Source organism: Melopsittacus undulatus, chromosome 1 (genome assembly GCF_012275295.1).
Source record: "Melopsittacus undulatus isolate bMelUnd1 chromosome 1, bMelUnd1.mat.Z, whole genome shotgun sequence".
Taxonomy (NCBI): Eukaryota; Metazoa; Chordata; class Aves; order Psittaciformes; family Psittaculidae; genus Melopsittacus; species Melopsittacus undulatus.
Window position 1 is genome coordinate 122,672,813 of NC_047527.1, and position 14,229 is coordinate 122,687,041.

The 14,229-nt window shown below is 39.4% G+C and overlaps 1 protein-coding gene across 1 annotated transcript in view; it reads left to right on the plus strand.

Annotated features, from left to right (window-relative positions):
• The window catches only part of COL1A2 (collagen type I alpha 2 chain), a 39,319-nt gene extending 27,053 nt beyond the window's left edge, over positions 1–12,266 (plus strand). The window contains exons 33-52 of the mRNA XM_034062147.1: positions 233–286; positions 635–688; positions 1,244–1,297; positions 1,406–1,459; positions 1,552–1,659; positions 2,629–2,682; positions 2,776–2,829; positions 2,976–3,137; positions 4,450–4,557; positions 4,977–5,084; positions 6,752–6,805; positions 6,908–7,015; positions 7,206–7,259; positions 7,600–7,707; positions 8,335–8,388; positions 8,523–8,630; positions 9,080–9,326; positions 9,749–9,939; positions 11,004–11,246; positions 11,843–12,266. Of these exons, the coding sequence (XP_033918038.1) occupies positions 233–286; positions 635–688; positions 1,244–1,297; positions 1,406–1,459; positions 1,552–1,659; positions 2,629–2,682; positions 2,776–2,829; positions 2,976–3,137; positions 4,450–4,557; positions 4,977–5,084; positions 6,752–6,805; positions 6,908–7,015; positions 7,206–7,259; positions 7,600–7,707; positions 8,335–8,388; positions 8,523–8,630; positions 9,080–9,326; positions 9,749–9,939; positions 11,004–11,246; positions 11,843–11,989 (2,124 nt within the window). The 3' untranslated portion in view covers positions 11,990–12,266. The remainder of the gene's footprint in view (positions 1–232; positions 287–634; positions 689–1,243; positions 1,298–1,405; positions 1,460–1,551; positions 1,660–2,628; positions 2,683–2,775; positions 2,830–2,975; positions 3,138–4,449; positions 4,558–4,976; positions 5,085–6,751; positions 6,806–6,907; positions 7,016–7,205; positions 7,260–7,599; positions 7,708–8,334; positions 8,389–8,522; positions 8,631–9,079; positions 9,327–9,748; positions 9,940–11,003; positions 11,247–11,842) is intronic.
• The last annotated feature ends 1,963 nt before the right edge of the window (positions 12,267–14,229 follow it).

The following is a 14,229-nucleotide window of genomic DNA, read 5'->3' on the forward strand; positions in this document are numbered from 1 at the left end:
AAGCATGTCAGGCCCCTCTGTTTGCAAATTCTCATTTTGCAAGTCAGTATATGCTCAGCAATAAGAATTAAACAGTGAAGTCCATTCTCAAAAAAAAATGTAGCATGATAAGCGTCTCATATTATATGTAAGCGATACATGGGTACTCAACAAACAGTTCAAGACTTCTTTCATGCAAACTTTTGTGTTTGTTACCAATATAAGGCTTTTTTTCCTCCTCTGTGTATCCTAGGGTCCCCCAGGTCTGAGAGGTGATACTGGTGCAACTGGAAGAGATGGTGCCCGTGTAAGTATCTTTTGGTTTTGCTTGAGTTTGCCTTGCTACACCTCCGAACTTAAGTGACTGAAAGGGATGTTCAGGACTTAAATTTCCCATTGTATTACATTTCTCTTTATGTCTGCTCACTTTTGATACAATGGAATATGATTTTGTTTCTCCTTGTACAGGGATGTTTGAATTTGGGGGGAGAGAGAGAAAAGTGATCACTTTTTGTTAACACAAGCAGAGAAATGACAGTTGTTCAGTGTGACATTGTCCTCAGCCCAGACAGCTGATTCTAAAGGCAGCCAGCAGAGCAGCACAAAATCATAATTACATGTTGTTAGAAATGGTGTCCTGTCTCTTGATCTATAGGGTCTCCCTGGTGCTATTGGTGCTCCTGGCCCTGCTGGTGGTGCTGGTGAACGGGTAAGTCTACTCTTTGAATGAAAAAGTACCTCGTCTTTATACAGTTTATCCACTCATGTATATTTAAGATGAGAGTTCCAGAAAAGTAATTCCATCTTTCTAGCATGCAGGCATTCTACAAGCTTTCCAGATTTTGGATGCAAGAGTTATTGGGACTATAGAATTATTCAGTGATGTTTGCCATAGCATCAAACCTTTGCCTGAAAGGGCAGGGAAGGGGTGCACATCTATGTGGCAGTGGGGGAGATGATTCTGATTTAGGTTTTGTCTGAATTCTTCCCAATTGAGGCTAATCTCCACAGTCCTTACACTGTGAGAAGTAGTTTTGATACAGTCACGTACAACCACGCATTAGCTCAGAATAATTCTTTTATTCTGTCCGAGCATCACTAGAAATTATTAATACAGGGTGGGTGAAATCGGAAGCATTTTCAGTAACACCCTCTCCATTGGGAAATACTCACTATATGTGTCTGTACCACAAGACCACTGCTGTCCTGACTGCAGTGAGGACTTCCTCCACAGTGTCATAATGTTTTCTTCCATCTCTTTTAGGGTGAAGGAGGTCCTGCTGGTCCAGCTGGTCCTGCTGGTGCCCGTGGTATCCCTGTAAGTCACAGTTCCTACAGCTATTCCTGCATCAAAGACATGATGTTCAGAAAAATTACTTTTTAAAGCCCTTTCCAACCAGTGCTCTCTTCTTTGTTCTCTTTTTAGGGTGAACGTGGTGAGCCTGGTCCCGCAGGACCTAATGGATTTGCTGGACCTCCTGTGAGTATTGTTTGCACTTTACTCTTATTGATGCCAGGCCATTCCTCTATTTCCTCTGCAACTTCTCATTCTGTGTGTTATTCTGCCCATAGGGTGCAGCTGGTCAGCCTGGTGCTAAAGGCGAGCGTGGGCCTAAAGGACCTAAGGGTGAAAGTGGACCAACAGGTGCTATTGGCCCAATTGGTGCCTCTGGACCACCAGTAAGTGAACTGTCTTTATGAAATGCATAGTCATTAACTGTACTAGGCAAGTAATATGCTAGTGTAAAAGCCTTGAATTTTGAAAAGGTAATTAAAAGATGAAACAGAAACTGGTCTGTGAGGAAATTCAGCATGCTGATCTTCACACATTGTATAAACTTTGTCAGTCTATTTATGTGGGCTCAGATCATGAGTCAGGAACTGAAATGAAGAGAAAAATAGTTATTTTCAACTTGTCTTGAAGATCAGCAAAATCAGTCTGTCTTGGACCATTCAGGGGATGGTTGTGGGTAAATTTTGAGCTGAGGATGTTGATACCTTCCTCTCAAAGACATGAAGTGGTGTGACACCCTGATTTTTTTCAGATCCAGTCATCCTCAAATATATGGGCAAATTTTCTGTGCACCCACTTGCACACAGGCTCTTCATGTGCTAACACCTTTGTAGAACAAAGGTTCTACTTCACATGCATGCAGCCTGTTACTGGAGAGCTAGTTGCAATGATGCAGAAAGTCAGGCCTTGGTATTTCAGATACTTCAAAGTGTTGCAGGATAACATGGCTTGGGGTTCTTATTGTATGATTCCCATAGAGAATAGAGGCCTTTGCACTACATAGCTGTATTAGTCCTGCAGTGCAGAGGACTTGATGCTCTTTGCCTTTGTATGTCTTTTGCATTTTAACTTTCAGATCTATTTAGATGTATGTAACATCTGCAAGGCGAATTTACTTGAATCATAAATGCCTTATGCAGCTCTTGTCAGACATTAGAATACTGATATAAAATGTCAGTGAGAATTTACTACCATAATATCAGGACAGGAACTGTGGTTTTGGTCCCAGTCCTTTTGTTAAAGTAAGAAGTAAAATTGCCTTTAACTTTCATGAGAGTGAGTCTGAGGCCTTATTCTAAATAGGGGAAATTAACACTAGGGCTGGTTCATCTGTCTTTTCAATCCTTCATACATAGGGTCCCGCTGGAGCTGCTGGTCCTGCTGGCCCTCGCGGTGATGCTGGTCCTCCTGTAAGTCTTCAGGCTTTCGGCACTGATATTGTTGCTTTTCATGAGGTCATTGTTTCCTTTAAATCAAATCTTCCTTTTAACTGTTATTTTTAGGGTATGACTGGTTTCCCTGGTGCTGCTGGAAGAGTTGGTCCTCCTGGTCCCGCTGTGAGTAACTAATAAAGATGTTCTAATGAGAGATAAGTCACAAGTTGCATGGTTAGGGATAATATGGTAATAAACATTAAAAAAAATTGCTTTCCCCAGTTAATGGGTCTATATTGTAGTGATATCATATCCATGCTCAATCCTAGGGCATCACTGGTCCTCCTGGTCCTCCTGGCCCAGCTGGCAAAGATGGTGCTAGAGGTCTACGTGGTGATGTTGGTCCAGTCGGCCGTACTGGTGAACAAGGTATTGCTGGCCCACCTGGTTTTGCTGGTGAGAAAGGTCCATCTGGAGAGGCTGGTGCTGCTGTAAGTTACTGAGTATCACACCTTGTTAAAAATGAGTCTCTTATAAGTGTTATGGCTTCTAAGATGCTTCTGGTATTCATGAATTCTCTTTTATCCACAAACGTAGCAAAACTTTTAAATAGAAGCTCCCCTTGAGGCTCAAGAAATTGTTTATAGACATGTTTGACAAGCATGCCATAAAAAGTGAACCTGATCTGTGGGTCAGGTTTTAATCTGTTGCATCTTTCCCAGCAAGTAGCCCAAATGGAAACATCAAGGCTAATAACTACAGAAGAAATTACTACTTAGTCTGTGAAAGGGAAACTGAATCTCCAGTTCTGAATTGAGCAAAACAAGAAACATGTGAACATCCATTTAGAGCAATCTCAAGTCATTTCTGCATCAGAAGCTTTAATTTGTGGAAATCATAAAGTTAAAGTTGTCTGGCCCCAGTTTTCTGGCTTATAATCATGCAAATAATTAATTAGTTTTTAGTGTATTCAAGCTTGCACATCCAGAAGTACTGGTGTTTGAAAAGTCAGACACATTCCTGTTTTAGGGAAGTATGGACTTGCGTGAATTACCACTCTATTAATTTTCAATAAGAGATTATAGAAAGTTCTTCTGGGATCTGCAGAAGTTGCAGCTAAGAATGAAATCCTCAGTGTCATTGTCATACACAGATGTTAAAATATTGTAGGTGGCAATTGAAAATTTGCCTTTGAATTCCAGCATAAAGTAATCTATTTTTTGACATTCTAATTCAGTTTGAATTATGAAAACTTAATCAATAGGTCTGAAAGTTAGGATAATAATTTAGGGCGATGTGTTAGGCTGATTACTCAGCCTGATTACATTTGGTGCTCAAATTGCAAGGAAAAGTCACTTAAACTTTACCTTTCAAATGGTCATTAGGGAGCTCTAAGGGCTGTTTGGAGATGTCAGATACCACCTAGATATCTTATAAGGCTGTCTCATGATCAGTCTCAGATGATTAATCTCTATGAGGTTCCCTCACAGTCATCTTCTCTTGCTGAATATTCCAATTTTCATACATTACCCCTTGTTACTGAATAGGAAAGGAAAAAGTATGTGTATAGTGTTGTTCAAAAACAGCGTTTTCACTGGAAATAGTTGTATGGGGAGTAGAACTGGTGTTACCTTGTTATGGACCTTTAGCCTTGGAGTTTAAAGTCTTATGGTTTGGTATCAACTTCTTCCATGCAGGAACTATCACTGACACACACTGAGATCCATGGAAATAAGAAATATGCAGGGCAATAAAAACTATTTTTTCTCTATTAACATAAATAATATTCTCTTCATGTCATAGGGTCCTCCTGGTACCCCAGGTCCTCAGGGTATTCTTGGTGCTCCTGGTATTCTTGGTCTGCCAGGCTCTCGGGGAGAACGTGGTCTTCCAGGCATCTCTGGAGCAATGGTGAGTATACAACTAGTTAACTGCTTTAAACAGACACATGTAAAGAAAAAAGTTGAGGTGTCCTCTTATGGGAAGCCAGAGAAAAGGAGATGTAGATTCTGCTGTTTCCATTGCCGCTACAGACAGAGGATATGGATTTAACAAGGCAGTGGAAGAAATTATTGATTGCTGAAGACAGACAAGATTTGTGTCAGCAGATGAGCATATGTTTAAAATGACATCAGAGGTTTCTGAAAGAAAAGGTAGAAAATTGAGAATGAAGATAATATTTGGTGTATTTAGGTATCTTTTGTCCTGGTTCTTTTTCACTTTTTCAGAATTGATTGCAGATAAATGTTTCTCTTAGAGGCCAAAAGTTCTGTAAGACTGATTTATGTTGTGTTATAATGTCACATTTTTTTTCCACTGTTCCTTATTAGGGTGAACCTGGTCCCCTGGGTGTTTCTGGTCCCCCTGGTGCCCGTGGTCCCTCTGGTCCTGTGGGTTCTCCTGGTCCAAATGGTGCTCCTGGTGAAGCTGGTCGTGATGTAAGCAATGTCTTATTTCCTTTTCAGGATTGCTTTTGTTTTATTCTGAGCCAAAGACAAATACACACTAAATATGGATGCAACTGGAGGCTGTTCTGCTAGCAAACCTGTACTTTGTGGTGTCTTCAGGGAAAGTTATAGCAGGATTATTATAGAGATGGATTCCCCTCCCTGTCCCCAGCTACCAGGAAAATTCTTCAAGGAACAAATTGTGTCTGAAATAGTTCCTGGAGTCACTGTCAGAATCTTTTGAATTTTTACTTAATTGCCAGTAAGGATGATTAGATTAACTCTTTGTTGGAGCTGGAGAAAAAACAAGTACATCCCAGAGGATAAGGTTTTGGTTATAGCGAATAATAATTCAGGGAAGCTTGTTTCCAGCAAATTTTCTTAAACATCGTGTTAGATACAACATACATGTCTTTCAGGTAAATATAAAAATTGTAGTCACATTTGTAGTCACAGTGGATTGTGGTATTGAAAACAAAATGGTTTTTAATTTAAGGCCCACTCAAAGGGCATATAAATATTACACAAAATGTTTCAATTCAGTTATTGAATTTGTGCAACACTTAGCACTGTTTTGGAGTGCTAACAAAACAGATGCTTTAACACTGTGGGTGAGCTACATAGTGTTTCTCAGTGTGCATTTCCTCACCACAAGATGTAATGTCTTCAGGCTAAAAACATGCCTGTGTGGCAGGCACTGCTGAACTGCAGAGATCCTTACAGGTTAAGACACAGTGGAAGACCTGTGCTGTGCTGAAGGGGGAATGTGGGAACACTGGAGCAAAACAAATGGCTCTATCTAATGCCCTGCCTCATGGTTTATTACTTGGAGAACAGCGCCCTGCTCTTAGCTCTTCGTAGAGCAGCAAATAAATTTATCTATCCAATTGAACCATCCAAGGTAGTAGTTCACCTTGAATAAGGGCATCCAAATAGTGGTTATACATGACTTGCACTTTACAAACAGTTAAACATTAACACACTGTCTTGTCTCCTGTTAGGATAACTGTATCAGGCTTTCTCTGAGCCTTATCAAAGAAGCTTATTTGATAACCTGAAGCACTCTTTATGGAGGACTCCTGCAAGTCCTGAGACTTACAGGATTTCAAAGAGATCAGAAAATAGTAATTAAAAAGAAACAAACTTTCTGTTCTGTGGGAATTTTCTGGAGGAAGAGGTTTGATAGTGTAGACAGTGAAATGGTTGAAGTGAAATTAACATTCACAAAGGATGCCATTTAAGCTTATGAAGTACCACAACAAAGTAGGTTGGCTGTGACTGTTTAAATCCTTTTCTCACCACTGGCATTTTTCACCCAGAAGGTAGGTCTCAGTTTTACAAGAGTGCAAGCTAGATGAAGATCACTATTGTCCTGACCTTTTGCTTTAGAGAAATATAGCAAAACACAGTAATTTTCTTCCATACTGAACTTGTAAAACCTGAAATATTTGAATACCATCATATTTTTCTAAGAACATTAATATTATTTAAGGGATTTGAGACTGGCATCTATAAGGAGGAGTTAGCTATCTTCAAGATTTATGCTATCCCATCTTAATATCATCTTATTCTCACTGGGACGGTTAGACTGACACACAGTTCTCTGTGAGATGAAGGTTGTTGATTGACTTCAGTATTTTTTCATGGTATTTTAATAGGGCAATCCTGGAAATGATGGTCCTCCAGGCCGTGATGGTGCTCCTGGTTTCAAGGTAACTTGGTCTTTTCTTTATTTCATAATCATGGAAGAAATATTCCAACATGTCAATCAGCAGTAACACACTGTCTCTCCTTTTCCATTTCTTTGTTCCTAGGGCGAGCGTGGTGCTCCTGGTAACCCTGGTCCCAGTGGTTCTGTGGGTGCTCCTGGTCCTCATGGCCAAGTTGGTCCTTCTGGAAAGCCTGGCAACCGTGGTGAACCTGTAAGTTGATGTGACCTTAATTTTTTTGATTGACCTAGGACTAACCTTTGTCTATTATATATGTATACATTATACACCAAACCTCTACAATATGTGGGTAATTACTTTGCTTTCTGCAGAGATGTGTTAGCATGGAACCTGTATTGGGTGTAGTATAGAGCAGTGACATAATTCTCTATTCCTGTTTCAGGGTCCCGCTGGCGCTGTCGGTCCTGCTGGTGCTTTTGGTCCAAGAGGTCTTGCTGTAAGTCTGATTTCTAAATCCATTACCACACTGATGCAAGAAAACATGCTTTATTAACTAAGGACTCACAACTATGCTCAAGATATGGGCCCAAAAAAGTAGTGCTTAAGGAGCTGTAAATATCTACAGACCTAGAATCTCAATCGGCATTCATTTATGGGACTGTTCCCAAAGCTTTTGGGATTGACACTCTTCCTGGGTGTGTTAACAGGATGTACATATATATACATGAGGGGAAGACCTAGGCATAACATAGAATGCTCATCCTTAATCCTTGCTTTGACAGTAGTATGTGCTTGAAGCTCTGTTTTATTCCTCTGACACCTATATCCTTTCCTAGGGCCCACAAGGTCCACGTGGTGAGAAAGGTGAACCTGGTGATAAGGGGCATAGAGGTCTACCTGGCTTGAAGGGACACAATGGATTGCAGGGTCTTCCTGGTCTTGCTGTAAGTAAATGCTTTTCAAGATTTTTAATATAAAGAGCAAAAAAAAAGGAAATATGCACAACCCAGCAGTTTGATACCACTTACTTCACTCAGCATCATCTTTCAAAGGCTCTAAGATTCTCTTTAGACACTCTTTAACATGAAATTTTGATATTGCCATTGATAGTTTGGTTTACTATCCATTAGTTGCCCTGAAGATCAACTACAATTGGCTAGCACAGAATTCAAAAAGCTCTGCCTTTCTTTCAATATTATTTCTTATTTTGGCCAGAAACTGTAAAGCCTGTGCATCACAGAGAAGTAATATGTAGATTTTCTTCCCCATAAATTCTGGTATCCCCTTTAGGATCTTTGACTTCTATTTTAAAGCTTTCTCTGAAAGTCTGAAGAAACAATACAAAAGTGTTTTATACATTATCACCTTAAATACCTCTTTACGTTCTCTCTCCTCCCCTCCCCAAACAGGCTTTTTATACCTCAACTCCACTAATAAACGCCATTAGACCTAGATTCCCATTCTCTGACCACAAATACACATGTAAACTACAGCTCCTTTTTGAATCATTCAAAAACAAATGTGTGCCACTGCATTTTTTTTAATTACTATGCTTCTGTCTTTCCCAATAGGGCCAACATGGTGATCAAGGTCCTCCTGGTAACAATGGCCCAGCTGGCCCAAGGGTATGTGAATTTAAAAGCATATTCAAACAACTCTCTCATTCCTTTTGTGCAATTGTTTATGTGCACTGCCATTTTTATGAAGCTCTGTCTGTAGGGTTTTCTACTGCCATTAAACTGTTCAAGTTTCCTTTCAGGGTCCACCTGGTCCTTCTGGTCCTCCTGGTAAAGATGGTCGCAATGGTCTCCCTGGACCTATTGGCCCTGCTGGTGCACGCGGCTCTCATGGTAGCCAAGGCCCTGCTGTAAGTATAATGTATTTTTTATTGATTTAACACATTTATGTTACATTTACAAGAAAATCACTTCAAAAACTTAGCAGTTTAGGATAAGATGTGGGTTTATTTGTTTAAAACCAAAATTATTATTAAAAATTAAAAAAAAAGCAAACAATCAAACCATCAAGTTCCAAACGTCTTTTGCTTTTTAGCATCAAACTTTTCCTTAATAGGCTTAGACCTTTTTTGTTTGTTATAGCCAGAGAGCAGATACACAAATAAGATGTTGTAGTCCTGCACTGTGCATCTTTCACTGCCTGAACCCACTGTAGCCACCATGGGGCAAATCCATATGTGCTCAGATTTGAGCTAATGGTGCTAGGAGTTAAGTAGGACTATTCAGGTGTGGAAGCATTTAATTGACAAAATATGTCTGATAGAATGCTTCTTGGCTTTTGCTTTTGAAAAAACTGTAGGGTCCTCCTGGTCCTCCTGGTCCCCCTGGTCCTCCTGGTCCCAATGGTGGTGGATATGAGGTTGGCTTTGATGCAGAATACTACCGGGCTGATCAGCCTGCTCTCAGACCCAAGGATTATGAAGTTGATGCCACTCTGAAAACATTGAACAATCAAATTGAGACCCTGCTGACCCCAGAAGGCTCCAGAAAGAACCCAGCTCGCACCTGCCGTGACCTAAGGCTCAGTCACCCAGAATGGAGCAGTGGTATGTTCTTGCCTGATGCTTGCCCATTCTGGCTCAGGGATTCCTTCCAGCTGACTAGCTCTCTTTGATGAACGGTATCCTTGGCCACCCAATGAAAATACTAAAGGACCCACAAAGAAGTTTTCTTTGCTTCTACTGAAAATAGACACAAGGACATTCTGAAAAGCTCTTTATAGCTATTGTTGCATGATTATTGCAATATTTTTTCAAAATAATATAAAAATATTTAACCTTAGCTTTCAAATACAGTTTCTTAGACATTAACAGTCTAAAATATGCATTTATCCCAGTTATCACCTTAATATTGTATCTAGTTGTGATATTTGACCTCTCTGAGTTACTATAGCAAACAAGTGAATATAAACTGAATGCAAACACTAAACTGAGCAACCTATTGTTTGCGCTTCTTTCCTCCATGCCAGGCTTCTACTGGATTGATCCTAACCAAGGCTGCTCTGCAGATGCCATTAGAGCATACTGTGACTTTGCCACTGGCGAGACTTGTATCCATGCCAACCCTGACAATATTCCTGCCAAGAACTGGTACATCAACAAGAATCCCAAGGACAGGAAGCATGTATGGTTTGGTGAAACTATCAATGGTGGCAGCCAAGTAAGTGATGGATGGGAGGATGATTGTTTCCTACAGTGCTGTCTGAAGAATTCCTGGTTCACTGACTCTCAGAAAGAAAACATATAAATTAAACTTTTAGAGGGGAAATATGAAAAAGGGAACTACCTTTTATCCCAAGGGAGCAGAGTTCCAGTTCTGATTTGGGTCACAGTTTGTTAAAAAGATTTCTCAGTATCTGTTTTTTTTCTTGTTGTCTGCAAATGATCAATATGGCATGACTAATTGCTAAGGGAAGCCTGGACTGGAATATGGTACATTAGCATAAAGACAGCACAGAAACTGTCTGAAAAAGAAAAACCATCTTTGCTTATTCTTTTAGTTGAGATATTTTTTTATATACGACACTTCCTGAAGAGACAATTATATTACACATCACAGATGCTGAGTGTATCCCACCATATCCCTCAGAATTGCCAGTGTAATTAAAAACAAGAAATACATTACTTGCACATTAGGTACATTAGACACACCAGTCAATCGCAACTAAGTAACTACTTTAAAGCTAAAGAGATCTAATAACAGAATTCTTAAATTAAATTGACTTGATCTTCTGATGAAATCAGTGTCCAAGATCTTTCACAGAAGAATGTAAGATTGATTTCACTGGGTCAAAAAGTCTAGGGTCCTGTTTCTTACAGTGGCTAAAAGTAGATGCTGTACAAGAATGAAGCAAACTTTCATAATAGACACTATTCTATTTGACTAGAAACAGAAATTCAGTTTTTTCTTGAGACAGGCATTGTCCGTACTTCTATGGAAACAGTATTTTCTCTTCCTCGACCTTGTCTGATCTTATCTTTGAAAACTGTTAACACCCTATCTCAGAACAGAGTTCTACAGTAATGTCCACTCGTCTCTGGTTTTCAGCCTGTTCCTGCTAGTTTTATTTGATGCACTTTAGCTCTTGGAGTTGCAATAGACAAGCAATTGCAGACTTACGTGATTATTTTTTAATGTTCCTAGAGCAAATATCACATACTTCCATTACAGCCATCCAGTGTTCCACAGCAGTATCACTGACTGGGTTCCTTTCTGTTTTTCAGTTTGAATACAATGGTGAAGGAGTGACCTCAAAGGATATGGCCACGCAACTTGCCTTCATGCGTCTGCTGGCCAACCATGCCTCCCAGAACATCACCTACCACTGCAAGAACAGCATTGCTTATATGGATGAGGAAACTGGCAACCTTAAAAAGGCTGTCATACTGCAGGGATCCAATGATGTTGAACTACGAGCTGAAGGCAACAGCAGATTCACTTTCAGTGTTCTTGAGGATGGCTGCTCTGTAAGTAATGTAGAAACCATGGACACTATGATTGCCCACACTTAAGCACATAGCTGGGGACAGAGTCGGGCTTTGATTTATTTGAATTAGAGCATCAATCAGACCAACAAAATTTTACCCAGTGAAGATAAATATCTGAAAAAAACAGCTATGCCAGATAGTTAAAAAGTGGGAAGGACTGGGGTACAAACAAATCGTGCCTTCTACTGTGCAGTGTGGCAAAAAAGAAAAAGCTTTTCAGATGGACTAGACCCAAATTCTGTGTAAGCTGAAGATTGATAAGAAAATAGTGCACAAGCTGAAGGAGGGGCAGGATCTTTAAGTCTTGAAAAACTGAGGCAGGTTTTTCTGAGTATTTAACACCAATGAATAATATGGTAGTTCATGCAGACCATCACAAATATGAGTTCAGAAGATTAAAGTAAACATTTTCTCTGTATCAGTGCTCTAAATACTTGGATATGGGTATCTAGTTTGCAAACAATGGCAGCAAAACTAGTATGAAGTTCTTTCAGAAATTATCCATTCAGATGAAGCAATTCTCAATACTATACAATACTAATACAATAACAATTGCAATGAATCTTCTCTTGCAGAGAAAGAACAACCAGTGGGGCAAAACAATCATTGAATACAGAACAAATAAGCCATCCCGCTTGCCCATCCTTGACATTGCACCTTTGGATATTGGCGGCGCTGACCAAGAATTCGGTTTGGACATTGGCCCAGTCTGTTTCAAATGAATGAACTAAAATTAACTTAAAGCCTCTTCCAAATTATTCTCTTGTCATTTCTTTTTATAATGAAAGCTGACTCCTTCCATTTCTTCTGTTCATCTACTTGCTTAAACTCTGGGCGAAAGAGAAGGAGAAGAATTGATTGGAGCATTGTGCAATGAAATTTAATACAGCCCCAAAAGGACTTGGAAGTCTTTCAAGATTTAACACCTTGCTTTGGGAAATGTCAACCTTTGTAAATTAAAAAAAAACCAAAATAAAAAAATCATGAAAGTTTGCACCACTTGTGGCCTTTGAATATCTTCCACAGAGGAAGTTTAAAACCATGACTTCCAAAGGTTTAAACTACCTCATACACTAAATCAAGTGTGATCCATATCTTTTGTAGGCACTTCTCCGTGTGATCTGAGGTACTTTCAGTTCCACCCAAAATACAGTGGTGCTAATTGCATTATTACAGACTATCTTTTCAATACTTGAACTTTGATGGTGCTAGTAGCATTTGAAGTATCACTTCTCTGTTTTTTTGAAGTCTGTCTCAAAGCTTAGAATGTCCTGTCTCACCCACAGCTTAAGCATGTGGATAATTTTTCCTCAACTTTGCCCTCTTCCTCCAAAATCAGGTGTTTCCATTTTTGAATCTCATTTCCATCTCCTACAATGGGTTAAAAAAAAGCATTTCTCAAGAAAAAAAAGAAAATGTATTTTGTATATGTGAGATGTTTAAATAAATTGTGAAAAAAAAAGAAATAAAGCATGTCCAATGTTCCAAAAGAAACTATTTAATGAGTAAAGTTACTTGCTTAGATGCAGATATTTATTTATACCCAGAATTTACAATACATTTACATTACTGCATCTATCTTGGCCCATTGCTGTAAAAATTTGCTTAAAGTACTGGAAGACTGCCTACAACTGCCTTAAAGGTGTGATTGTCTATTTGACTCTTTGTTTCAAACCCACCTTTTGAAAAGTCCACAAGGAACTCAATAACTCCATGCCTCATAGTATGAGAAGTTCAGGAGCAGAAATAATCCCTTCCTTTTTTTCAAAATGCTAAGCAGGATTAATGGCTGAAATAAGGATCATCTCCTTTAAGCATAGAAAGAAAAATTAAGCTTATTTGAAGACAGGAAGCTGCTGGCTGTTAACAGAGCTGTGCTTGCTGTGCTGTAATCAGCAGAACTGTGCCTGTGTGCTCTTGAAATAATGTGCAGAGGTCTATGCAAGGAATCTCTAAATTTAGTTACCTTGTCAGGAAGATCAGGATTTGTTAGTCTCTTGCAGTTCCATCAATTCTGTATGAGACATGGAACTATCTGCTGTTCCTAACCTTAATAATTTACGACCACAAAAACGCCATGAGAAGGAAAGACTGTTCTTAACCTGAGGCCTGTTAAGAGACTGCTGTAACACTGTGCATTTCTGAAAACCCTGAATGAACTGCAGTTTCAACAGCCATGTTTCTGGAATCAATGAAGGTGCTTGGAGAACACATGGAGGACCATGAAGATAACAGCAAAAGCAGGTAAGGGAAGAAGCAAGACAGGCTTAGTCAGCAGGATCCCCCAAATGGAAGCATGAGGAAAATATCCAGGAGGTCCCTGTAACCTGAAGAAAGCACCACTCCAAAGGTTACATCAAAAGTCAGCAGCTGAGATTCTGAAGGCAGCTCCAAATGGTGCAAGAAGGTATAAACACTAAAAACTGTTTCCAAAGAAAGGTTTTCATTCATGCTTGCAATGAACTGTATAAAGAAAAAAGGAGCAAACATAAAAACATGTCCCTACATGCAGCTGCTGTGTGCGCACAGCTGTGTGCTGAATTAGTAAAAGGGGAATTGCCATGACAAACCCCATTTTTTCTTGAGTAGAATATACTGCAGGTAAATACCTGCATTTATTCATTGGACCATGGTGATTCTTAAAGCATTAATGTTTTTATCATTGTCTTAGTTTTTTAAAAAATACAATCTTTGATGTTCTAAAAAGAAAGTATACTAAGGTATTAAAAGTTTGTTTTCTCATGTAGAATATTTACAAGCCAGCAAGTTCTTACATGACTGAAAATATAAAACTACATCCCTCAGACTGTGTAATCAACTGACATATGAAGGTTATTGCTAGGACTGGGAGGAGGACCATTGCTGCTTGGGAATGAAAAGATAAAACAGTTAAAGTAACACATGAAGCTTAGAAAGGAAGCTACTCTTTTGTCATCTGATTTCTCCTTTGTGCTCTGCCATC